This window comes from Heteronotia binoei, chromosome 3, assembly GCF_032191835.1.
Source record: "Heteronotia binoei isolate CCM8104 ecotype False Entrance Well chromosome 3, APGP_CSIRO_Hbin_v1, whole genome shotgun sequence".
Classification (NCBI taxonomy): Eukaryota; Metazoa; Chordata; class Lepidosauria; order Squamata; family Gekkonidae; genus Heteronotia; species Heteronotia binoei.
The window spans coordinates 171,969,165-171,994,810 of NC_083225.1; the positions used below are offsets into that span (position 1 = coordinate 171,969,165).

Genomic DNA, 25,646 nt, shown 5'->3' on the forward strand with positions numbered 1-25,646 from the left:
ACCAGAGGCTAAAAAATTGTGAGCTAGCTCACACTCAGTCTAGAGGGAACATGGATTACAGTAGTCCAGGTGTAAGGTTGGATTGGTTGAGTCTAAGCAAAGAGAGAACTGGTGAACCAGAAAGAAGCAATAGAACGCACCTTTAGCCATTATGCCAACCTGCTTTTCAAACAACAAGGCTGTTTAAAGTGTGTGCCTTGGAGGCACAGGTTAAATTACTGATTGTTAAGAAAACACACACACACGTATATCCAACCCCCCTCCCCACACACACCAGGCAAAATTGTTGATCCAAATCATTTTTGCAGCAAGAAATAACAACAGAGAATGCTTCAGATCGTTGATTAATAAGGCCTGTCATTTGGTTAATAGCCCATAACTCTAATAGTGCCCTGGAGGGTTATTTTTCTTCATTTTTAAAAATAATGTGATGTACAAAAGTGCTTCTCAGTGTTTCACTGATGATTCTTTAATTCTCTTGTCACTGTCAAAGAAAGTGGACATTTTCATTACAGTGTTGGCCTTCGATAAGACCCCTGGAGAAGATGCTATTACACCTGAGCCACTTAGAAATAATTTAAATTGGTTTGATCTCATTTCATTCTTCAGCCTACATTCCATCTGGGTGGAAAGGAAATATAATTGTTGCAGTCTGCGCAAAGGGTGCTAGTAGTGTTCTCCAATGATTGTAGACCCATGTATATACTGTTCATATGAACATCTAAAACAGCTTTATACTAAGCTACATCCTGGCAAGTAGCAGCTCTCTATAATCTTAGGTCAAAGTCTTCCACATCACCTGTTATCTGATCTTTCCAGCTGGGTATTCCAGGAATTGAACCTGGGACCTTCTGCATGCAAAACAGATGCTCTTCTGCTGAGCCCTGATGGTGAACACACAATGTCAGTGTTGTCTACTCTTAATTGCAAGCAGCTCTTTAGGGTCTCAGGTACAGGGTGTTTCATATCTCCCACTACCTGATCCTTTTAACTAGAGATAGTGGGGATTGAACTTGGGCCATTCTGGATGTCAAATGGACACTCTGCCACTGAACTATGGCTCTTCTCTAGCTATGTGCTATTTATTAGGCAAATTAAAAGACCAGGCAATCTCAAATCACATTTTATTTGACAAGTAAGTGGGCTTTAGGGCAGGATTTGTCACTACAAACAATATCTTGATTTATTCATTTATCAGTTGAATAGGTGTCCCAACTTGTTTCCACATGGAGTTCCGTGTGGCTCATATAGGTTTCCAGGAGATCTTCCATGCTGGTCCTACATCTATGTAGATTTGGTATGGCTGATGGAGGAGGAGGAAGAAGAAGAAGAAGAAGATGATATTGGATTTATATCCTGCCCTATACTATGAATCTCAGAGTCTCAGAGTGGTCACAATCTCTTTTACCTTCCCCCGCCCCCCTCCACAACAGACACCCTGTGAGGTAGTTGGGGTTGAGAGAGCTCTTACAGCAGCTGTCCTTTCAAGGACAACTCCTATGAAAGCTATGGCTGACTCAAGGCCATTCCAGCAGGTGCAAGTGGAGGAGTGGGGAATCAAACCCAGTTCTTCCAGATAAGAGTCCGCACACTTAACTGTGTGCCTTCTACACAGTGGACCATGTGCTTTCTACACACATTTTTATGATTTCATATATCACGATTGATAAGTAGTCTGAAAACGGGTTATTTGAATGGTATGCTTGTCGGTTTAAAAGCATTCAGTTCAGAAGGCAGGTTGAGATGAAAAACTATGGCCGATGTAGTAACAGCCAGTCAAGATTCTAAGGGCCAAACAAGATGTGATGGGATCCTTGTGGCCACCATGAAGACACCACCACCGTTTAAAAGTCATTTTAAAATGCTTCAAGGCCCCCCACCTCACAGTGCAGCAGGCTGAAATGCTCTTGTTTCCCCTGCACTATGTCTGAAAAGTACTGAAATGGCGGGGCAGGGAACAAGAGTGTCTCAATTGGGCCCTCACTGCATTTTAAAATGACATTAAAATGATGGCAGCATCTTTGTGGTGGCCATGAGGATGCCATCATGTCTAATTTGGTCCTAAATCTCAATGTACTCAATTTTTGGGACATCTCTGTTTCATTACAGTTATGTTGTGTGGATGGCCTGCATGACTCCATCTTTGTTACATGCTGGTGCTTAGCTGCCCTATGTCTTATGAGAGAACAGTGTTCGGCCGCTCCCAAGAGAACTTTCCTCTCCCTCATGCTTTTTGGAGAGCTTACCTTCAAAGTTTTTTCTTCCCAGGTGCAAGATGGCCCAACTCATCTAAATGTTTGGGATAGCTCACTTAATTATTTCTTGACTGGTAGCCAACATTAAAAACCTCCTTCTTTGGAGGTTTTTAATCAGAGGCTATATAGCCATCTGACAGCAATGAAGATCCTGTGAATTTAGGGGGAGGTGTTTGTGAGTTTTCTGCATTGTGCAGGGGGTTGGACTAGATAACCCTGGAGGTCCCTTCCAACTCTTTGGTTCTATGATTTAGGGCAGAGGTGGCCAATGGTAGCTCTCCAGATCTTTTTTGCCTACAACTCCCATTAGCCCCAGCCAGCATAGCCAAAGGCAAAAAAACATCTGGAGAGCTACCGTTGGCCACCCCTGATTTAGGGTGTTATCCTAGTATTAGCTATGCTTGTGGTCTTGAATTCTGGCAAGCTTTGCTGTGTGTGTGTATGCATGCACTCGAGGCCCAAAAGATGGAAGCTTAGCCTGCATTTCTGTTCACAACTAATCTCCTAATGTCTGTTTGGAAGGTGAGATGAATAAGGAATAGTCAATTGGAGCCTTTGGAACTCTTGGGAAATGGGGTTGGAGCTAAAAGAAAAATGTGGTTAAAGAGTGGTTATCAGATCAGACTAACATCCAGAGAGGCTGGTTTAGGGAGTCCAGGGGTCTCTCAGTCTGGCTTCTGATAGGGCAGTCTGGTGAAGTATGACTGTAGGTTGTGGGGGGGGGGGCGTGCAGTCAGTCAAAAGGAAAGTAAAAACGCTGTCTTGGATCAGATGATATCAGGAGCCCTAGGGAGGGACCTGGTTGATTTAACCCTCTAAGGGTCACATTAAAGGTTTATACTCCTGGCTGTAAGTTGCTCTGTGATTCTGAACAAACACTTTGCCACAGAAACTTTCCCTCTGGACTGTGCCCAGTGTAAACTGAAAGTTACAGTTATTAATATTCACCCAACAGTTGCCCTCTAATCTCTTCTGGGAAATTAATCCAAAATTCCTGCATGGCAGTAGGGCAGGTGAGGCATCCCACGCTTACACACACCTTTTTCTTGAGAAGTGGAATGGCTCCTGAGTCATTGTTAACTGAAATATAGATAAGGAAGAGGGTCCATACTGTTTTATACTGTTTTTAGAATGTTGTTATCCGCCCGTTTTTGGGAAAGGGGAGAATATAAACTCCCTAAATGAAATAAATTAATTTTAATGCAAATTCTGTGTTTCCTGCATTGGGTTGGTAAAAAAGAACTGATTCATTTTATTATATACAGATGATATGATATAATTTTATTATTTATTTAGTTTGGTGTAGTGGTTAAGAGCAGTGAACTCCAATCTGGAGAACTGTGTTTGATTTCTTACTCTCTCTTCACATGAAGCCAGCTGGCTGGCCTTAGGCCAGTAGGGTTTTCAAGGCAAGAGATATTCAGAGGTGGTTGGTCTCTGCATAGTAACCTTGGACTTCCTGAGTGGTCTCCCATCAAAATACTAACCTGGGCTGATCCTGCTTCTGAGATCAGATAAGACCAAGCTAACCGGAGCCATCTGGGTCAGGTTATTTCACTACAGATGCTAATTTTCTGTCTATAATCACTTCTCCCCTGCTCTGAATACATTTTGCATCATACTGTGGCATCCTGACTACCATCTCTGAAACATCCAGGGCTTTTTTTGTAGCAGGAACTCCTTTGCATATTAGGCCACACACCCCTGATGTAGCCAGTCCCCCAAGAGCTTACAGGGCTCTTTGTCCAGGGCCTACTGTAAGCTCCAAGAGGACTGGCTATATCAGGGGTGTTTGGCCTAATATGCAGAGGAGTTCCTGCTACAAAAAAAAAGCCCTGGCAACACCTCTCCCACCTTCTGAGTGGCATATAAGACTTCAAGATCTCCATTCCTACTTACATCTGATGAAGAGAGCTTTGATTGTGCAAATGTTGTTGGTCTCAAAGGTGCGACCAGACTCGAATCTAGTTCTTCTTCTGTAGACCAAGAGGGCTATCCTCTGAACTGTGGCCAAAGGACTTTCATCTTTGAATATCAGTGGTGCGTATCAACAACAAGCAGGGGCTTTGGCCTCTGTGTCCTATTCCCATGTCTTCTGGAGACATCTGATTTGGCCACTGTGTGTAGCGGAATGCTCAGCCTGATTCACCATTGGTCCAGTCAAGCAAGCAGGGCTTCTCTTCTGTTCCGTCGCCACTCTTGATTGTTCCACAAATCTCCCATTTGCTTCTGCTGTAACCCAGCAACATGATTACACCTCTGGAATATAAGTTATGGTTTTATTGTCTTGAGCAGCGGTCATAACAAACCAGATTTACAGTTACGACAAAACAGATATACACCACATAATTACACAAAGCTATAAACAAGACAAATACGTCAAATTATTTTTTTTTAAATCCGTAGAGCTATCTATCACCTGAGCATTCATAAAAAGTCATCTTGACCTTTCTATCGCCAGGGTGAAAGAGGCTACCTTTTCCATAACTGACCTGGTCTTGTTTGCCAACAGGAACTCGTTTGTGGTTTTGGCAAGTTAGACTAGGAGTCTGAATGACTAGGAAGTGTGTGTTTTGTATGTGTTTGCGGGGAGAGACTTTCAACCTTGCATCTTTATCCATAAGACAATCAAAATAATAATAAGGCGTATTTCTGACAATCTCCTTTCTGCAACCGCATGGCATATTTTTAAAATTATTATCAAGGGCTGAGACATTTCCTGAAATCTCAGGAGAGAGAAAGTAGAAGACGACCGTAGATTTATACCCCGCCCTTCTCTCTAAGTCTCGGAGTGCCTTACAATCTCCTTTATCTTCTTTGCCCACAGCAGACACCCTGTGAGGTAGGTGGGGCTGAGAAACTTCTTACAGAAGCTGCCCTTTCAAGGACAATCTTCAAGAGCTATGGCTAACCCAAGGTCATTCCAGCAGCTGCAAGCACCCCATTTCACAAGCCATTATAATCAGAGCGGTAATTTTGATAAGGTGAACTGATATTGAAGCTTATCTATCATTATGGAACACAGAAAGATTCTACCAGGAAAAAAAAACCCCTTTTCTCAATCTATTTGCAATTTGTGGTTTAGTAAGTACTGGCTTTAAATGAAAAACACACACCAGGAGAAAGCTGAAGGAATTTTTTCAAACCAAATAATTTCTTTAGTTGTAGATTTTCCAGGCTGTATGGCTGTGGTCTTCTACAACTAATGAACTCTGGCCATGAAAGCCAACAACATATTGAATACTTTCTGCTGCCCGCTTTCACCTTTCTGGGAAGTAAAAGATGATTGCCCTCTGAATTGGGATACCTGAACTGTAATCTGGTAAATAAAAATATTACTTAAATTTGCAAAAAACTAGCTGCAACTAGGAATGCCTATCAAATGTCTTCCTGATAGGAATTCTCCCCGGTGTGTGACATTCTGAAGCAAGTTATTCAGTGATTAGTGCTGGAATCATACAAGGGAGACCTGGGTTCTAATTCTCATTTTGTCATGCAGCTCATTGACCTTGGGCTGACAATTTTCTCTCAACCTAAGTTGCTTCACAGGAGGAGAAAAGGGTAGCCCTGGATTCCTTGGAGAATGGGCCGGATCTAATAAAGAAAGAAAATGAACTGGGCTCTAAATTACATTAAAAACTTGCGTCTTCTTGGCAGTGCAGTCTGAGGCAGTTATTCCAGCATAAGTTCAAACTGGAGTAACTCTGTAAGGATTGCACTGTCGTTGCATCTTTACGGTGTCACACAATTTCCATTTGTCACTGCATTATTTATTTTTGTAACATAAATTCTGCATAACTTAACAACATTAAATAAAGTGCCGATGGCAACAAGATCACTGTTTTATCTTAACACCCAATGGGACCCAAACTAAATTTTCTGCTAATGGAATGGCTGTCAATTTCTGCCTCTTTGCTTCATTCTGCAGCGCCCTGATTTGTGCCCTTGCCATTCCTGAATAGCAGCAAGAACAGCATGTCTCGACAATCGTCAGGCTACAGCGGGAGGCAGGAAAGTTCTTCCCAGGGCTTTTTTTGAGCAGGAATACACAGGAATGCAGTTCCAGTTGGCTTAATGCTAGGGGATGTGGCCTAATACACAAATGAGTTCCTGCTGGGTTTCTTCTAGAAAAAAAAGCCCCGTATGAAACAATGGTGATGTCAGCAGGTGTGGCCTAATATGCAAATGTGTCCCTGCTGGGCTTTTTCCGTCAAAAAAACCCTGGTTCTGTCCCACTGATGGGAGCGCTTTCTGTTAGCAGAAATCTTATTGTAGTCAGTTCCTGTACATTCAGTTATTTAAGCAGTTTCAAAAATCAGTATGCCTTTTTGTTTCTTCTGCTGCCTGGAAAATTGGAGCATCATGGAATTTATATTTGTTTACTTGTTCTTGAAAGATTTGCTAGCTGTAGGTCAGAATTTATATGCATACTGCTTGTTTGTTTCTGTGAGCCTGGAAATTAGCGGCTTGTTAGTACTCTGGCAACCGCATCCGTGTCCCATATTGGATAAAGTAATAATTTTTTCATCAAGCACATCAAATTAATATTTAATTGGGAGAGTATGTTTAATTGGGAGCAAGTGTAATTAGAGTCCTGTGATATAGAGCATTAAAAATAAAGCAGTTTTATAAACCTGATTTAAACCACTGGAATGATTAACATTTTCATATTATGTGTACTTAAAAATGGAATTCAGGAATCACGCTGCAAATCACAGAGTATGCAAAGAAAATGAATATGTGGGTTTATAAATTGGTTTTAAAAGGCTTTCTTTCACTGAGTTTAAAATACGAGTTAATAACACAAGCAACAGGAAATGATTTCAGAGTCTGAGATGCAGTACAGCTTTGTTATTAAATACAGTAGTTAGTATACCATGTAGCTATTACTCAAGGAAATTGTAGCAATTTGAAACAAAAGGGAAAAAGCAATTTTAAACAGTTTACGTTCTTCATCTTTTAAATTAGGCATCTTGATGTATCTATCAGCAGAGGCAATCAGACAAAAAATGTCACTTTTGATTATCTCAGATTTAGATGGCGTACAGGAAAATGAAGGGTTAAAACTGTTTCAGTACATAGTTGGATTCCTTGCTGTGGATGGATGCATGAGTTGGGTATTAGATAATCATTCACCTTTTGGAGTTTCTTGAAAATCCAGGGGGTGAATGATTATATTAATGTCATACCAATGACATGGGACTTCTATCCTATTCTGTACCAAGTGGAAGCTGTGTGTTTGTGTGTGTGTGTGTGTGTGCACCTGGAAGTCACAGTGGCTTCTGGTGACTGACCCCTACTGGGAGCCTGGAGGATATTCGGAGAGGTGGCTGAATAAAGCCTGCCTCTTTCCTCCCGACTGCTGATATTTCAAGGAGGTCTCCCATCCAAGTACTTGCCAGAGTCGACCCTGCTTAACTTCCTGGATCTGATGAGATAGGGCTTGCCTGGGCTAGCCAGGTCAGAGCATTTTGGAACATCTTTCAAGGGTAGCTCCAAGTAGAGTGCATTGTGGTAGCCTAGTCATGCATTACTCTGAGTAGGTCTGACTGACACAGACTTATCAGCTGAAGCTGGGCAAAAACAGTCCAAGCCACCACAGCTACATGGTTTTCTAAGGTTACTGTGTCAAGCAGCACTCCCAAGCTGCAAACCTGACATTTCAAGAGGAGTATAACCCTATCCAAGACAGGAGAAATCTCAAGTCCCTGTCCTGCCTTTCTGTTAAGCCAAAGGAACTCTGCCTTGTTAGGATTCAGTTTCAGCTTGTTCACCCATTCCTGACTCAAAGAACCTGTTCAGAACATCAGTAGCTTCCTTGGAATACCTTTCCTCCTTGGGTTACTGTTCAAGAAGTTATGACTTTGGTTATGGTTAAGAATGGGGGGGGGGGGGGGAAACCCCACCATGCTTTCTGTTAGGTATGTTTTTAACAACATAAGAGAAGCTATATTGGACCAGGCCAATGGCCCATCCAGTCCGACACTCTGTTTCACACAGTGAACAAAACCCAGGTGTCATCAGGAGGACCACCAGTGGGGCCAGAAGCCCAAAAGCCCTCCCACTGTTGCCTTCCAAGCACCAAAATACACCAAGAATACAGAGCATCACTGTCCCGGATATAGTGTTCCATCTGTACCTCGTTGCTAATAGCTGCTGATGAACCTGCGCTCCATATCTTTACCCAGTCCCCTTTTGAAGCTGTCTGTGCTTGTAGACTTATCAGCTGAAGCTGGGCAAAAACAGTCCAAGCCACCACAGCTACATGTCCTGTGGCAGTGAATTTCACGAGTTAGTTACTTCTTAGGTGAAGAAGTACTTCCTTTTATCTGTTCTAAACCTAATGCTCATCAATTTCATTGAATGTCGATGAGTTCTTGTATTGTGAGAAGGGGAAACTAGTACTTCGTTCTCTACCTTCTCTGTCCCATGCATAATTTTGTAAACCTCTGTCATGTCATCCCTCAGTCATTACTTCTCCAACCTAAAGAGCCCTAAACTTTTTAACCTTTCTCCATAGGGAAAAATATTCCAGCCCCTTAATCATTTTATTTGCCCTTATTTACACCTTTTCCAATGTTATGATATGTTTTTTGAGGTGCAGTGACAAGAACTGTATCCAGTATTCCAAAAGAAGCTGCACCATAGATGTATACAGGGGTATTATGATACTGATATGCTGATTTGATTCCAGTTCCCTTCCTACTAATCCCCAGCATAGCATTGCCCTTTTTTATTGCAGTCACACACTGTCAACATTTTGAATGACTCCAAAATCTCTTTCTTGGTCAGTTAGCTCCAGTTTGGACCCAATCAGTGTGTGTTTAATAATTGGGATATTTGGCTCCTATGTGCATTACTTTGCACTTGCCCATTTTGAACCTCATTTACTATGTTGACACCCATTTCTCCAGTCTCAGCAGATCCCTCTAGAGCGCCTTACAGTCCTCCCTCACCAAATGTAGCACTGAGCTCTGCAGTACCCCACTGCTTACACTGTCCACTGTGAAAACAGTCCATTTATACTCACTCTCTGTTTCCTGATAATTAACTGGTTTTTAATCCACAAGAGAACTTATCCCCTGACTAGAATTCTTTATTCTTTTTTTCCCGATCTTGAAAAGATCCAGAGTTTTAGATAAACATATGGAGCAGAGGTTCATCAGTGACTATTAGCCACAGCGTATTGTTGGAACTCTCTGTCTGGGGCAATTGATGCTCTGTATTCTTGGTGCTTGGGAGGAACAACAGTGTGAGGACTACTTGTGTCCTGGCCCCAATGATGGACCTCCTGATGGCACCTTGGTTTTTTGGCCACTGTGTGACACAGAGTGTTGGACTGGATGGGCCATTGGCCTGATCCAACATGGCTTCTCTTATGTTCTTTAAGTTGAACTTTGCTGTGAATCCTGTTACTCTGCACTCAATGACATTACTAAATCCTGAAATATTGCCCCTGACATTTGAGTTGAGTGTGATGAACAAGCACCTACTCAGGAATTGTGTCTGTGGCCACTATCTTATTTAAATGAAGGCTCTGTTCAGTGCATGTTGATGGGAGAAAATTAGAAGAAAATTGTTGTGTTCGTGAGTTTGGTGCTGCAAAATGGTAGCCTTCCAGATGAATTAATACACAACACAAAGGTATATAATGACATAAGAGAAGGGTAATTGTCAGTAGGTCTTTTGAGTCATTACATTTGGGGGTGTCCCACCACATGGACCATGAGTATGCACTGTCCAAAATCTTTACATTATGTGTGGATGTCTTTTTGCCACAATAGGGCACCACATAGGGAGAAATGATGACCACTTTTATTGGGAGGCTTGACGCTATTATATGCTCCCAGTACTCATGATTTGATCCTAGGGTTGTCAAGCAGCGGGGGTTGGTAGTTAGGAGCTACCAGAAGCAAACAGAGGCCTAGGCCTTTATAATCTGCGGTGTGGCAATATCAGGTCCAAAGTGAACTGGAACTGATGTCATAACATTGTCAGTGATGTAGGGATGCTCTGGCATTCAGGCAAAAACTCTATGGTAGAAGCTGTTTATACCATAGAGCTTTCCCCAAACACCGTAGCATCCCTTTGTCATCAGTGACATGATGTCATCTCTTCTGGTGTGTACTGGAAGTGATGTCGCCAGTGACAGAGGCCTAGGCCTCAGTTTGGTGTTGGTAAGTCTCCCTCTGGCTAGCTGGTCAGTGCTAGGAAGAGGGCCCTGCTTCTGACTGGAAGGTCTGACAACCCTATTGGACATTCTCAGGCATAATGACTGAGAAGGGCTGCTGAAAGGAGGGAAAGTGTATCTTTAAACGGGAACCATTGTCAGAAAATAGCTATGGCCGTGATGGCTTTATGTTCCCTGTCTTCCTGTGAGGTATTTCCAGTTTATTTTGTGAGGGCTGGTGGTTTAGTACAAGCCAGTATTGGAACGAGTCTTCAGGGAAAGATTCACGGCTTTTGTTTGAGAGCAGATGTTCTAATATTCGTGAAAGGCATCATGGCAGGAGGCTGTGAAAATAACACATTATTCAAAGTAGAGATTGTAGCAGCAGACGATTGAGTTTGTGGGTAGGTCACCCAGGGCTTCTAGTTGGAGATTCATTCACAGGAGACTAAATACGTTACAGGAGCTAGTGGCTGTTCATATTAGTCACTAATACAGAGGGATTGTACAGCTCTACAAGAAATAAATAGCGATTATTGTGATTTGTGTGTGTGTTTCATTAGCCAGGGTAGCAGAGTTTCATTCTAAAAAACAAACTCAACAGCGTTCAACTAGGAAATTTCAGATAGGCCTTGTGATTTAAATGTTGCAGTATAAGCTTCCAATTGCATTTGCTTTCAGCGTCTAATACCCTTTTTTTGCCTTGTGCCCGAGACCCTTAAATCTTGTCATGTTTTCCATAAGGAAGTGATAGAAAAGGAAAGAGGGAGATATCTTTTTGTTCAGTGTGTCATTGAACAAAATGAAATTCAGAAGGTAAAAATGACATCCCTCGGGTGAAAACTGCAAATCCACTTTTATATTCGTACCTTAATTGTTCAACTATTTGGACTGCTTTGGATGCCCAGAGTGTTATTTTGTTTTGTGTTTCCTTTATAGTAATTTATCAGGACTTGATATGGAGGGAAACAGCAATGAGTATTGCCTTTTTCAATGGAAAGGTTTTTTTTTTTTAAAGAAACATTTAAAAACTTTAATAGAAGTTATTTTGGAACATGCAGTAAACAGTTGTGTTTTTATGGAGGTTTTTTGTTTCTCCTAACTCCAGTAGTAGCGCTTTTATAATGATATGGTTTTCTCTTTTGTTGCATTAATGGGAAATTATTGCATTTACATGAAAATCAATGGAAGGTGGCACAAATACTTTTGTTGTTGTTGGGCTCATCTTATTAGAAGATGCATGAAAAGCTGGCAGGGTCTTCTTGGCATTTTTCAGGACTTTATCCCATGTTCCTGCATCCTACTATTGAACCCAAGTCTTCCCTTATTTACCATTTGAAGAGTTACTACAGATCAAGAGTCACAACATGGGATATAACTCTGGTTGAGAATCCCACATTGTGATTCTCTTACAAGTCAATAGGGAGCTAACATTTGGATTTCACACTAATCTTAAACCTACAGATAAACGACACAATGTCTGAATGCAGCAATTTGTGGGAAACAGTGCTGCAGGTGAAAGGGGTAACCTCCCCAGTGTCACAGCCAAATCTAAATCAGAGCTCCCTGTTCAATAACTTTGGCACCCAAGCAAAAGCCCTTGAGTTCCCTACAGTGATTTTTTTTTAAATAACCAATCTAATAGCATGGTGAGATACTGGGGGAATTCCTTTGTTTAATGGGGTCCCTTGTGTTCTGATTCACATGTGAAAATTACATCTCCATAATGAAGCATTACCCTGAACCAGATGACCCAGGCTAGCCTGATCTCAACAAAATATATTTATGCTCATCCTACACGGACCAGCCAAATTAGTTAAAACCAATGTTTCTCTGCAAATTGGAGTTCCTTGAGTTCCCCTCCCCCCTGCCCTTAAAAGACGCCTGCCTAAAATGGAGATGTGGGGGAATAGTGGGATTTGGCAATGCAATTCTTTAAAATAAAACATCAAGGAAAAACGCAATGATCACAGCAGAAACTAAAAATATAAACTAAAAAATATAAGATGCTCGGAGCCCAGGAAGACATGAAATGGCTGGGCACTGCAAACTTCTCTCCCCCCCACATCAATTTAGAGTGCTTGTGGTTCTCCAGGTGTAATGTTCTCCTTTGGCTGTGGGTTCCCAGGTTAGAGTATTCACTCAGGCATCTGTTCTCAGGTCCATTCAGCAGAGACAAGCTGATTCAAAACATCATCCATTTGCAAGGAGACAACTGAAGCTGCTGTTTTTTGGAATTAACATACAAAACTGGAAACTGAAGCACACGTTCAATCATACATATATTAGGTGGGGAGCAAACTGTTCCACTTCATACAAAAAGTTGCAAAGAAAATGCGGAATGGATTTTCCATTAAGGTTTCTGGGCACGCTCTGGGAATGGAAAATCTACTCCACATTTTCTTTGCAACTTTTTCTGTGTTTCAGTGGAGCCCATAGGAGAAACCAGCCACGATGAAGGCAGCTCTGTCCTCTGCTTCTTCAAGGGTGAGGACAGACAGGAGAGGGAGTGGGGGAAAGAGAGCTGCAGGCCTTGGTGGATTGGTTCTGACCCACAGGCCATGAGTTTGACACCACTGCTTCAGATGGTTTTATCTTAGTCCAGCAGTTCTTTAGGGAATGTGGCATTTCAGTAGGCATGTATAGCTCTGCTGTCTGCCCGACTCCCTGCTTTCTGATTCATTTTCCAGGAAGGGGCAGTTACAGGAGAAGAAATTTCCAGGACAGGATAAGTTACAGGGACCAACAGACAGGCAAAGATTCTAATGGTTGCCACTTCAGCACTGATATCACTTGCTCTGAATATGGAGATTCAATTGCTGTTGTGGCTGATAGCCATTTGTAGTCTTCCATGAATTTATCAACCCCCTTTTTAAAAATCATCTTAAACTTGTGGTGGGTGGAATGTGCCGTAAAGTAGCCCCGACTTATGGCAACCCTGTAGGGTTTTCAAGGTAAGAGACATACAGAGGTGGTTTGCCATTGCCTGCCTCTATGCAGGCTTCCTTGGTGGTCTCCCAACCAAATAGTAACCAGGGCTGACCCTGCTTAGCTTCCGAGATCTAACAAAAATGTGCTAGCCTGTTCCACCCAGGTCTAGGCATCTAAAATAATAAAAAAGTACAAGTACATGAAGTGATGCTTTTCCATTGAAATGAAAGGGTGGGGAAAACCTCATTTATACAGAACAGAGATCTACAACCTACAGCTCAGATGTGGCTCAGTGCAAAACCAAATGTGAATCGGGGCAGAGTTGGGATACAAAACAGGAATGGTTGCCAGGAATCCAAGTGCAAACCAGGTACAGATTTATGGTAGTGCATTGAAGCAATTGTGCATGGTGTTCCTGTAGTTATAATTTTTTGTGGGACATCATGTTTGCAACTTCCCATTAAAGGACTCACAATAAGTTGTACTCAGGCAGCAGCAGATATATAAATTCTTAATCACCATGCCAATTATTAGTTATATCAGGGCTTTTTATGTAGAAAAAGCCCAGCAGGAACTCATTTGCATATTAGGCCACATCCCCTGATGTTAGGGATTATTAGGAAAGGGATTGAGAATATAACTGGCTGATATTGAAATGCCTCTGTGTGGGGCTATCTGTGTGCGGCTTCATTTGGAGTACTGTGTACAGTTCTGGTCACTGTATCTCCAAAAGGACATTCCAAAGCTGGAAAAAATACAAAGGAGGACAACCAAGATGATTTGGGGGTTGGAGCACCTTTCCTATGAGGAAAGGCTGAAGAGCCTGGGACTTTTTAATTTAGAAAAGAGACAGCTCAGGGGGGACAGGAGAGAGGTTTATAAAATTGTGCATGGGATGGAGACAGTTGACAAAGAGAGATTTTTTCCCCTCTCCCAAAATTCTAGAACTCAAGGGCATCCAGTGAACCCAGTTGGCAGTAGGTTCAGGACAGACAAAAGGAAACGCTACTCTACACAGAGAGGGATTAAAATGTGGCATTTGCTGCCAGAGGATGTGGTGATACCCAGAGGAATAAACACCTTTTAAAGGGGTTTAGATAGATTCTTGGAGGATAAGTCTATCAATGGCTACTAGTCATGGTGAATGAGGGGAACCTCCACATTCAGAGGCACTAAATCTCTGAATCCCTGTGCCAGGAGAAGGCCTTGGCCTCTATGCCCTAATTTTGGCTGTCCAGAGGAACTGGTTGGCCGCTGTGTGAGATAGGATGCTGGACTAGATGAACCATTGGTCTGATCCAGCCGGATCTTCATATTTTCTTATGGTTTTCTTATCTGTGCGCAATAGGGTTTGTATGTGGGTGGTAATTCATGATGATTGCTGGAGGCATCGGATACAGGCTTGCTTCCTACTGTACGAGTGAATTTATCCACTTAATGTATTCACACCTCCCACTTTCAAGCCACACTTGGCTTGCAACAAATAAAATACAGAAACGCAATATAGTAGCAGTATGTGCTGTGTAAGTGGAATTCTCTTCTGGCAGTTAACCTGAGTTCTAGACTCTGAGAAGCAGCTGAAGGTAGATTCAGATAAAGATGCCAACACTAAGAGGCAGTCCTACTGTTAATTTTCCCATAACCTCATTAATGTCTGCAGCGGTGCTTACTCCAGATATGTGTGTGGTAAGCTACTGAGCTGAGGAAGTCACATTTAATGCAGAAGAGGAAAAGTGTCATTCTGAAAAAATGAAATTTAGGTCTTTGGTTAAGAGGAGGAAACAGCAAATGGCGTGGCAAGAGAACAGCATGATACCAGAATGTATCTTGCTCAGTGAATTCCTTGGGAACATAGGCTCAGGCTTTGCCAGTGATTAACTTTGAAGTTCTGTAAATGGTCAGCGTTTGTATAGACAAGGTCTACAATATGGCATGCCTTCAGCTGCTGAAGGAAATAGCTTAAAACCGTGGTCTAAGGCTATTGTCAGTTCAAGTTGCATACCTGTCTTTTTCACTCAGCAGGGTATAATGCCTCAGGGGTGTCAAACTCATTTGTTATGAGGGCCAGATCTGACATAAATGAGACCTTGTTGGGCCAGGCCATGTTGGGCCGGGCTGTGTGTGTACCTATTTAAGATTAAGAAGCAGAGATATAAACTTTATAAAGGACACAGACAAACACAATTAAAGAGTTTTTTTTAAAAAAAAACTTAAAATAAAACATACTTAAACATTAGCACTGGTTGGTCTTAAAGGTGTTTTCTTTGTATTTCTCCCGTGGAATCCAGAGAACTGGGCAAAGGAAGCTATGGCTCCTTCCTTTCTTCCCCAGAGGACCAGGAGGGGAAGGAGCCTCAGCCAATAGAAGGAAGAGAGGCTTGGCTCAGTAGCTCTGCTGGCAAAGCAAACTATCCCTCCCCTCCTTCCTCTCCAAAGGAAGAGCCTCATGCAATGAAGAAAATAGAGGCTTTGCTCTGTAGCTCCTGCGCGATTGAGCAAGCCTTGCAAAGCAAGCTGTTATGCAGAAGGAAGCAAGAGAGAGGGAGAAGGAAGCAGATGACAGGGGCCTGATAGGAGCCCTCTGGGAGGGGGGGGGCTGATTTGGCCCATGGGCCACCTGTTTGACAACCCTTTCATAGAGTCTACTCTCCAAAGCAGCCATTTTCTGTAAGGAAACTGATTTCTATTGACTGAAGATCAATTGTAATAGCAGGAGATTGTTCTCCCTATGGATTGGGGAAGGGAATAATGCATCCCAGCAGAATTTATGTACACAATTCAAATCAGCTGGGAAATGCATAAGCATTTGAAGAGCCCTAGCTGGATTCAGGTATAAGCTATGAATTTGGGTGAGATTAATTTTATGGTGGCCTTTGCTTCTCCTCCCCCCCGCCCCCCCCCCACATTCACACATACAAAAAAATTCAGTCAAAACAAAGTGAAGTTACCTTCAAATAAAATCAGCAGGATTTGAGCTATATTGTTACTGTTCAAAGACTTTTTAAAGGCTTCTGCTAGCCTCCCTTTTCAGCAATTCTACAAATGTCACATCCTGGAGAAGGAGAAGAAACACACACACAGCCAAATTAGTTTTGTAACTAAGATTTTTCACAAGATGTTACTTCAAATTGCTCAATAAAATCTTGATGTATCGCCTCTGCTTTGTTCTCTCGGCCTGGGTAAACTCCTTCTGAAGAGCTCAGGGATCATTTTGCTTGAGCAAACCACAGGGGCGAGGTGACCTGGGAGGCAGAATCATAGTATTCTGTCAAGAAATAACAAATTGTCATCATTTCTCACCTGATTGCAGGGTGAGGCATTCTCAGAAGGAGCTTGCCGGTTTGTAATGAAATGCCTGGTGCGACTTGGTACCCTATGGTTCCAGCTTCCTTCTGAGTTTTCAGGGGGGAGGCTGGTGGGGGCAGGGAATCAATCTCAGTTAAGAATTATGAACAAAATAATTTTGGAGCATGTGGATTTATGACTGACATACCTTAGAGATCAACTAGCCAACTGCCTCCTGATTCTGTCAGTGAGAAGGCACATAGTAAATATGTATCCCTATATGCCAGAGAGGTTCTCTATTTATTTGAAACGCAGGACCTATTGCCAAACGGGATGAAGTTACAGTAATTCCACTCACCTTCCCCCCTTCCTTAGAACATAAGAACATAAGAGAAGCCATGTTGGATCAGGCCAATGGCCCATCCAGTCCAACACTCTGTGTCACACAGTGGCCAATATATGTGTGTGTGTATATACACGCACACACACACATATATATACTGTGGCTAATAGCCACTGATGGACCTCTGCTCCATATTTTTATCCAATCTCCTCTTAAAGCTGGCTATGCTTGTATCCGCCACCACCTTCTGTGGCAGTGAATTCCACATGTTAATCACCCTTTGGGTGAAGAAGTACGTCCTTTTATCCGTTTTAACCTGACTGCTCAGCAATTGCATTGAATGTCCACGAGTTCTTGTATTGTGAGAAAGGGAGAAAAGTACTTCTTTCTCTACATTCTCCATCCCATGCATAATCTTGTAAACCTCTATCATGTCACCCCGCAGTCGACGTTTCTCCAAGCTAAAGAGCCCCAAGCGTTTTAACCTTTCTTCATAGGGAAAGTGTTCCAACCCTTTAATCATTCTAGTTGCCCTTTTCTGGACTTTCTCCAATGCTATAATATCCTTTTTGAGGTGCGGTGACCAGAATTGTACACAGTATTCCAAATGAGACCACACCATTGATTTATACAGGGGCTTTTTGATACTGGCTGATTTGTTATCAATTCCCTTCCTAATAATTCCCAGCATGGCGTTGGCCTTTTTTATTGCAATTGCACACTGTCTTGACATTTTCAGTGAGTTATCTACCACGACCCCAAGATCTCTCTCTTGGTCAGTCTCTGCCAGTTCACAACCCATCAACATGTTCACAGTTCACAACCCATCAACATAAAATATCAACAATCTCACATCAGTGAACACTGAACAATTCAAAATGCTAGGTGTTATATTTAAGAACCTAAATACCTTGGGGCGAGAGTATGTGAAGGACCCTCTCCTCTCATACTGTCCACTCTGCCAGCTTAGTAGGGTTGTCAGCTCAGGGCTGGGAAATACCTGGTGATTTGGGGGGTGTAATGTCAGAGAATCCTCCTTCCCAAGTGGCCTTTTTCTCCAGGTGAACTGATCTTTGTTGCTTGGACATGTTTTAATCCCAGGGGTATAAAACTACAGCTAAAGTATCTCTCCCTCACTCTCTCTCTTTGTTTGTGTGTGTGTGTCCTTGCCTTCAGAGGTGAGCTGGGTGGCAACTAGAGACAGGGCCAGTTCTGTGGTGGCACCTTGCCTTTGGAATGTCTTCCCCCTTGAGGCTCGCCTGGTGCCTATTTTACTCTCTTTGAGGCACCAGGCCAAAATATTTATTTTTACACAGGCTCCTTTTGAACTGTTATCTGGACTGCTTCTGCCATGGAGTCTGTTTTATGGATTTTTTTAAGGTGTCCAGTGTTTGTTCTGTGCTGTTTTTCAGGCCCTGCCTTGTTTTAAAAGATTGGACTTAAAAATATTCATATTTTATGATGTTTTTATGATTTTATAGCTAGATCTGAGCTCAGTAGCACCTTCTGAGCTTTCAAGATTCAGAGCTCCCTTTGTTGGATATAGTGAAAAGACCCTCAGAAGTTCATACCATGAAGAACTTGCTGGTCTCTTTAAGGTACTACTGGACTCAAATCCTGCTGTTCTACTGCAGATTGACATGGCTGCCATTTTAAACTGTCTTTATCATTTTATACAACCAAGTCAGAACTCCTGCTAAGACCCTCCAATTCAGTCAGCTGTCCATCTTTAAAAGATGATACCTTCTCTGCTTAAGGAATCTGATTTAGTTTGAATGAATCTGTGGTATACTTATTTGTAATATCTTTGTGTATATGGATCAATTCATCATGGAGAAAAACATGGCTCAGCTTCATTGGATTTATATCCTGCCCTATACTCTGAATCTCCCCTCCTTTACCTCCCCTCCCCCCCCCACAGCAGACACCCTGTGAGGAGGGTGGGGCTGAGAGAACTCTTACAGCAGCTGCCATTTCAAGGACAGCTCCTATGATAGCTACAGCTGACCCAAGGCCATTTCCAGCAGCTGCAAGTGGAGGAGTGGGGAATCAAACCTGGTTCTCCCAGATAAGAGCCCGCACACTTAACCACTACATCAAACTGGCTCTCATATGTTCGCAAGATATCCCAAGACCACATCTTTTGAAGAAAAATGGTTTCCTTTTCTCAAATACACTACTTCTCATGATCTCCTACCTTGGAATACAATTTATCTTCACTTTCTCTCACTTTAACTTTTTATTATTCTCAGGGCTTTTTTTGTAGCAGGAATTCCTTTGCATATTAGGCTATACCCCCCTGATGTAGCCAATCTTCCAAGAGCTTACAGGAGGACTGGCTACATTGGGGGGGGGGGGGGGGTAGCCTAATATACAAAGGAGTTCCTGCAAAAAAAAAAAAAAAGCCCTGGTTATTCTAAACTCTCCTCTTTCTCTTTTTATTTGCTTACTTCTTTTTGTCAGGCTTGGGGTGGTGCAAGCTATTATTTTTAGCTCAATTGTCAATGACATTAGTTACGATATCATACAATTTTATGTATTTGCAGTTTGGACTCTGTATAGCATCCTTCCATAGAGTGTTCTCTGCAGTTATACCTAGTTATTCTCATTGTCATATGCAATATCCATGCACAGTTGACTTTGCTTGTAAACTGTACCAATCTATTTGAATTTCTTCATTTTTTTTTAAGGGAAAAGTTTTATGTACAACTTGGAATTTATCAATAAATTTATTTTATTTGGGTTTTTTTTTTAAATCTGTGTATATAATGCAAGAGGCTTTCCAGATTTAACCTAGTTGCAGGTGACACATAATAAAGTTTTGTCTAATTTGAGTCTGAATTGATTCTCATGTTAGTTTTCACCAGTGATTTTTCTTGGGGATTGCAGGTCGAAAGTTTAAGAAGTTTAATAAGGTCAAAGTTCTGAGAACATTAGACGTTATCGCACTCCAGCAGCCGGTGGCCCATCCGACTGACAGCCAGGCCCTTGCTCAGCGTCTCTCCTTTTCGCCAAGCCAAGAGATCCAGTATATTCCTCCGCTGGCCAGCATCTTGCAAGGCATCGAGCCGGAGGTGGTCTATGCAGGCTACGACAACACGCAGCCAGAAACGCCGAGTGCTCTGCTGACTGGCCTCAATCAGCTATGTGAGAGGCAGCTTCTTTGTGTAGTCAAGTGGTCCAAGTCATTACCAGGTAATAGGCTTGGTCATTACCAAGTCTGCCAATGTACCTTTGGTCCTTCATCCAGTGACAAATCCTCAGAAGCAGGGATCAAAAGACTTGGCATTTCTCTTAAGATACCAGGTACCCCTTTGGATAACACCCTCTGATAAACTGCTTTTGGAGAGGGGCTAGAGCCCAAAGCCACACCAAGTGTGGCGAGGGGTTGTGCTACTGCAAGGAGAAAACCACTGGCTCTACTGCTTGGTTGGCTGAGGCCATTGCCTGGACATCTGGCCGCAAAGCACTCAGTTGGGTAAAGCCTGAGGAACACTGGACAGTCTGGGGCAAAAGGTTCAGAAGGGCAGAGTCCAGGCTGCTGGCCTGGGGCGGCAGCATGCTGACCCAGAAGTAAGCTGGCACAAACAGAAGCACCCTGGGGTGTCCAGCTTGGTGCATGGCCTGCCGCCGGAACAGGGATGGGCTACGGGTGCCTCAGAGGAGCGTCCACAGCACTCATGCACCTTTCTGCCACTGCCTGGGCGCTTCCTGGCCATCCAACGGCCAGGAAAGGCACCTTAGAAATGCCTCACAATTTGCTACCAGTTAGTAAGTGGTAGCTTTTAAAGGTGCTCTATGGACAGCGAGGGATGAGGTGAATACGGGAGTGGGCCACTGGGCAGATGTGCACATGCGGTCTGGGTTTTTTGAGCCATGCAGGGGCTGTCCTTTGTCAGCCTAAAGTGCCAGTCTGGATTCAGCCAAGGTAAGGTAATTTTCAGTCTTCCCTATCTCACACAGTTATTGTGTGGACAGCTTGGCAGGGGAACCTTTTTGACCTTCTTAAAAGAAAGTTTTATTATAGGCAGCTAGATTAGCACAGTTTATCAGCTGCAAAGGGCATATCACACTGGGATGATGCAGTTTCTGATCCCTAAGGCAGATGTAGCTCACTTAGAGTGGGTATTCTGTCAGTGAACCTATTCAAAATAGTGTTGCAAATTCTGATTTTACATAAACTTTTTGCTTACATTGTCTACTTTTCAGGATTCCGGAATTTGCATATTGATGACCAGATAACCCTAATCCAGTATTCCTGGATGAGCCTAATGGTGTTTGCCATGGGATGGAGGTCTTATAAGCACGTCAGTGGACAGATGCTTTATTTTGCTCCCGACCTAATACTAAACGAGTAAGTAGAGCTCTCCAGCCTTTCCCTCCCTTTATGTAATGCTCTTGTTTTACTACACTCCTCAAGATTTTCCAGTGCGTGTGTGTTCAAGGACATTCATGGACATTGCCATAGCACAACACCACAGCTGTGTGTCCTTTGCATTAGGCAGTGAACAGCGTTAGCAGCCGTGTTGGTTCTAAGCTGTTAGTATGAGCTAAACTCACAGTTTTTTAGCCTCCAGCTCACACGTTTGTGTCTTAACTCGGGAAAAATGGCCCCAGTTCAAACTAATGTAAGCAGTAGCTCACAACTTTAACGCCAGTAACTCACAAAGTAGAATTTCTCCTCACAGGACTCCACAGCTTACAGGGAGCATTGATTGGCAGCCTTCAAATATTGAGATTTCAGTCACTTGCAGATTTGTTCAATCAGATATTAATGTGTTAAATGGCAGATCGCCCATCCACTAAACATTCTTTAATCAGGATAAAGTCCTCATTGCCGTTTTACAAAGTTACATCACGATCCCTGGGGGCTGGTAAGTGCTGGTTTCTCAGCAGTGGCCATGCAGGGGATGTAGGGTGTGTATGTGTGGCGGGTAACATCCGGTGCTGGACTGTTCAAGCTGTGCTCAAAGTTCAGGACAAGGGAACACAGGGATTTGCTACAGCCAAGCTTTGATCTTGGAACAGAAAGCACCTGGTTGATCCAGCGGTGCTAGCATAAAGAGAGAGACCTCCAATATGTACAAGGGTCTGAGTGACTCCTTTGCTTATCAGAAGATCTTCAGGACTGTACTGAATCTTGTTCAGAACAGAACGGGCTGTTTGCAGTATTAATACATCGGTAGTCTATAACAGCTTAGAGAGGCTGATGCATTCATGTACACATGGGGAAGGGCCTGGCTCAGTGGTAGAGCATCTGCTTTGTATTCTGAAGGTCTGTTTCAATCCCTGGTATCCCTCGTGGGCGCTTTGGAAGACCTCTGGCTGAGACCCTAGAGATCATTAGCTAGACACAGTAGATAGTATGGATTGACACTGATAAAAAGGTAAAGGTAGTCCCCTGTGTTTCTGACTCTGGGGTGACTCTGATTAGACCAGTGGTATTCCTGCATACGTCATCTCTGAGAGCCAGTTTGGTGTAGCGGTTAAGTGTGCAGACTCTTATATGGGAGAGCTGGGTTTGATTCCCCACCCCTCCACTTGCAGCTGCTGGAATGGCCTTGGGTCAGCCATAGCTCTCACAGAGGTCCTTGAAAGGGCAGCTGTCATGAGAGCCCTCTCAGCCCCACCCACCCCACAGGGTGTCTGTTGTGGGGGAGGAAGATAACAGAGATTGTGAGCCACTCTGAGATTCAGAGTGGAAGGCAGGATATAAATCCAATATCATCATCATCATCATTGTAAATGGGCCAATGAAGAAGGCCAATATTGTTCCATATTACAGATGACAAACTGACAAAGAGTCTTACCTAAGATCTCCATGAGTTCATGGTAAAAGCGAGAGTTCACCTGGGGGCACTTAGATTCAAGGTGGCACAGGTACTCTGCGCCAGCACATAATTCACTTGTGGAATTCATTGCCACAGGAAGATGTAGTGATGTCCATTTGTTCAGGCAAGGTTAAAAGGAGCTTAGGTAGGGTCATCAATGATTATGAAAACATGGTGAATAAATGAGGCTTGAAAGAAGAAGCAGCTTGAATAGCCTTGGCTAACCTGATCTCGTCAGATCCTGGAAGCTAAGCAGGATTGGCCACAGTTAATACTTGGTTGGGAACAGCTGGGGAAGATGGTTTGCTGTGCAGAGGAAGGCAATGGAAAGCCATCTGTGCTCATCTCTTGCCTTGAAAACCCCATGGTCCTTGGGTCACCATGGATTGGTTGTGATTTGATGGCACATAATAACAACAACAGAGAAAGCAAAACAAAAAAGAAAAGGAGGGAGGGAGGAGAAGAAGACTTCTGATTTATACCCTGCCCTTCTCTCTGAATCGAGAGTGTCAAAGCGGCTTACAATCTCCTTTATCTTCGTCCCCCACAGCAGACACCCTGTGAGGTAGGTGGGGCTGAGAGAGCTCTCTCAGCAGCTGCTCTTTCAAGGACAACTCTTGTGAGAGCTATGGCTGAGCCAAGGCCATTCCAGCAGCTGCAAGTGGAGGAGTGGGGAATCAAACCCAGTTCTCCCAGATAAGAGTCCACACACTTAACCATACTACACCAATTGGCTGAGGAAGGAAGGAATTTACTTCAGTCTTTGTGTCCTTGACAGTGGACCTTTTGGGGCCTCTTGTTACCCCATTGGTAGTAGGATGTTGGACTAGCACCTCTGACCCTGCAGGGCTCTTCTTGTTCTTATGCTGAACAGATCTCTCCCCTGTTCAACCACCAATGGCTCAATATTCACCTTTCATTCATGCTTTCCCAGTACCATAGACCATACTTGCCTGTAAATTTAAGCAGCTTCTGCACTGTCTTGTCATTAACTTTCAGTCAGTTTTCCTTATATTGGTTGGAGCAAAAGCAAGAAAGCTTATTCTTAAACTGCCAAGCTCAAGCAACCTTCCTCATTCACTTAAAGAGTCAGTGGGATTGGAGGGTGGGGAGGGGGGAGTAATTTTGTTGTGTCCAAAAAACTACAACCCTAAAAGTTCTCCACCCCTGTTAATTTTTGTAGACCAGGATCCAAGAGATTTTTGTCTGTTTAATTTATCAACTTAAAAAACAGTGCTTCGCCAAGGAAGAATGATTCAGGCCAGCAAAATTAATGCAAATAATTGTTTTTCTGTTTGAAGTCATGTGGGTAGAGCCTAATCTGGCACACAAACACACACACACACACGCAGCCTGCCGCCCTAGGCAAGTGCATAGGTCCAGGGCTTTTTTTGTAGAAAAAAAGCAGGAACTCAGTAGCATATTAGACCACATCCCCTAATATTAGCATATTAGGTTACACACTCATTAGCATATTGGGCCACACCATCTGGGATAATCAAGTGCAAACTGAACTGTGACAGTAACTTTTCCAGGCCCTGTAGCAATTCTGGCCGGCCGGCCAGGCCCCAGGGAGGCTGCTGCACAGCACAGCTGGGCCCCACAATCCTCGCTGGCCAGCCAGGCCTCAGAGAGGCTGCCACGTGGCTCAGTTCGGCCCAGCAATCCCTGAGGGCCACACCAAGTGACCTCAAGGGCCGCATATGGCCCTCGGGACGGAGGTTCCCCATCCCCTGGTTTAAGGGCTCATATAGGCCTGGAACAAGCCCTCCCCTCCAGCAGCACTTTGAACGGCAGGCATTCCTGACCCATCTATAGGGTTGCCAACTCCCTTGTGGGAAATTACTGGAGATCTGGGGGTGGATCCTGGGGAGGACAGATTTTTGGAGGGAAGGGACCTCAGTGCAGGTATAATGGGATAGAGCTCATGTGCCATTTTATCTAGGGGGACTGATTTCTGTAGTCTTGAGATCAGCAGTAATTCTTTGAGACCTCCATGCCCCACCTGGAGGCTGGTAATCCTACTACACTTCCTCTTCAGTTTGACAAGCAGATTGTCCTGTGGCAAGAATAGGGCATGCTTTGCTTGAAAACACAATTCAATTCCTCTCAGATACAGGGCCAAGTTACTAGATCTCAGATCACACCCTTGATAAGGTGGTAAAGGAAGGTAAAGGAGATTGTGAGCCGCTCTGAGACTCTTTGGAGTGGAGGGCGGGATATAAATCCAATATCTTCTTCATCTTCTTCTTGATATAATCAGAACAATTCATACTAGATAGGGGCATCTGACAATTGTAGGAAGAGGTATAATTTTCTTCATTTTTTGTTGGATAAAGCAGTGTATCTTCCCCAAGGCTAAGTCCAACCATTTTATTGCTTCATGTGTACCAGCCTTCCTGTTGGGAAGCCATTAAATAAAGCTTTCCAAAGAAGGTAAACACTTCCAATTATGCGTCCTCTAATGAAACATAGATGCCACGCCAGTATGGCTTGCGCAATATCTGTGTTTAAAAGACCCCTTCCATTGAGCAATTGTTGTCATGTTGACCTGTATGCACTGATTAGCACATCATAAAATTATCAGTCTCCCCCCCCCCCCCCCTTCTGTTCTCCATAGTCTGCTGGTCTACAGTTGTTCTTCATTTCCTTGTGTTTAGATTTTTCCAAACCCACCCTCTGCAGAGTCCTCAAGAGTTTCAATATAAAGGTTTCCAAACCAAATAAATCTATTAACATGAATACTTGTGCTTTTCTGTATTCTGATTTTCCTTGCATGTAAAGTTCCTGTTTCTTTGAGGAAGGGGTTCTTTTCCACACGTTTTGCTCCC

General features: G+C 43.2%; 1 protein-coding gene across 1 annotated transcript in view; it reads left to right on the top strand.

Moving 5' to 3' along the window:
* PGR (progesterone receptor) overlaps nt 1-25,646 on the top strand; it is a 91,188-nt gene that overhangs the window by 50,852 nt on the left and 14,690 nt on the right. The window contains exons 4-5 of the mRNA XM_060234905.1: nt 19,874-20,179; nt 21,194-21,338. Coding sequence (XP_060090888.1) covers nt 19,874-20,179; nt 21,194-21,338 — 451 coding nt within the window. The remainder of the gene's footprint in view (nt 1-19,873; nt 20,180-21,193; nt 21,339-25,646) is intronic.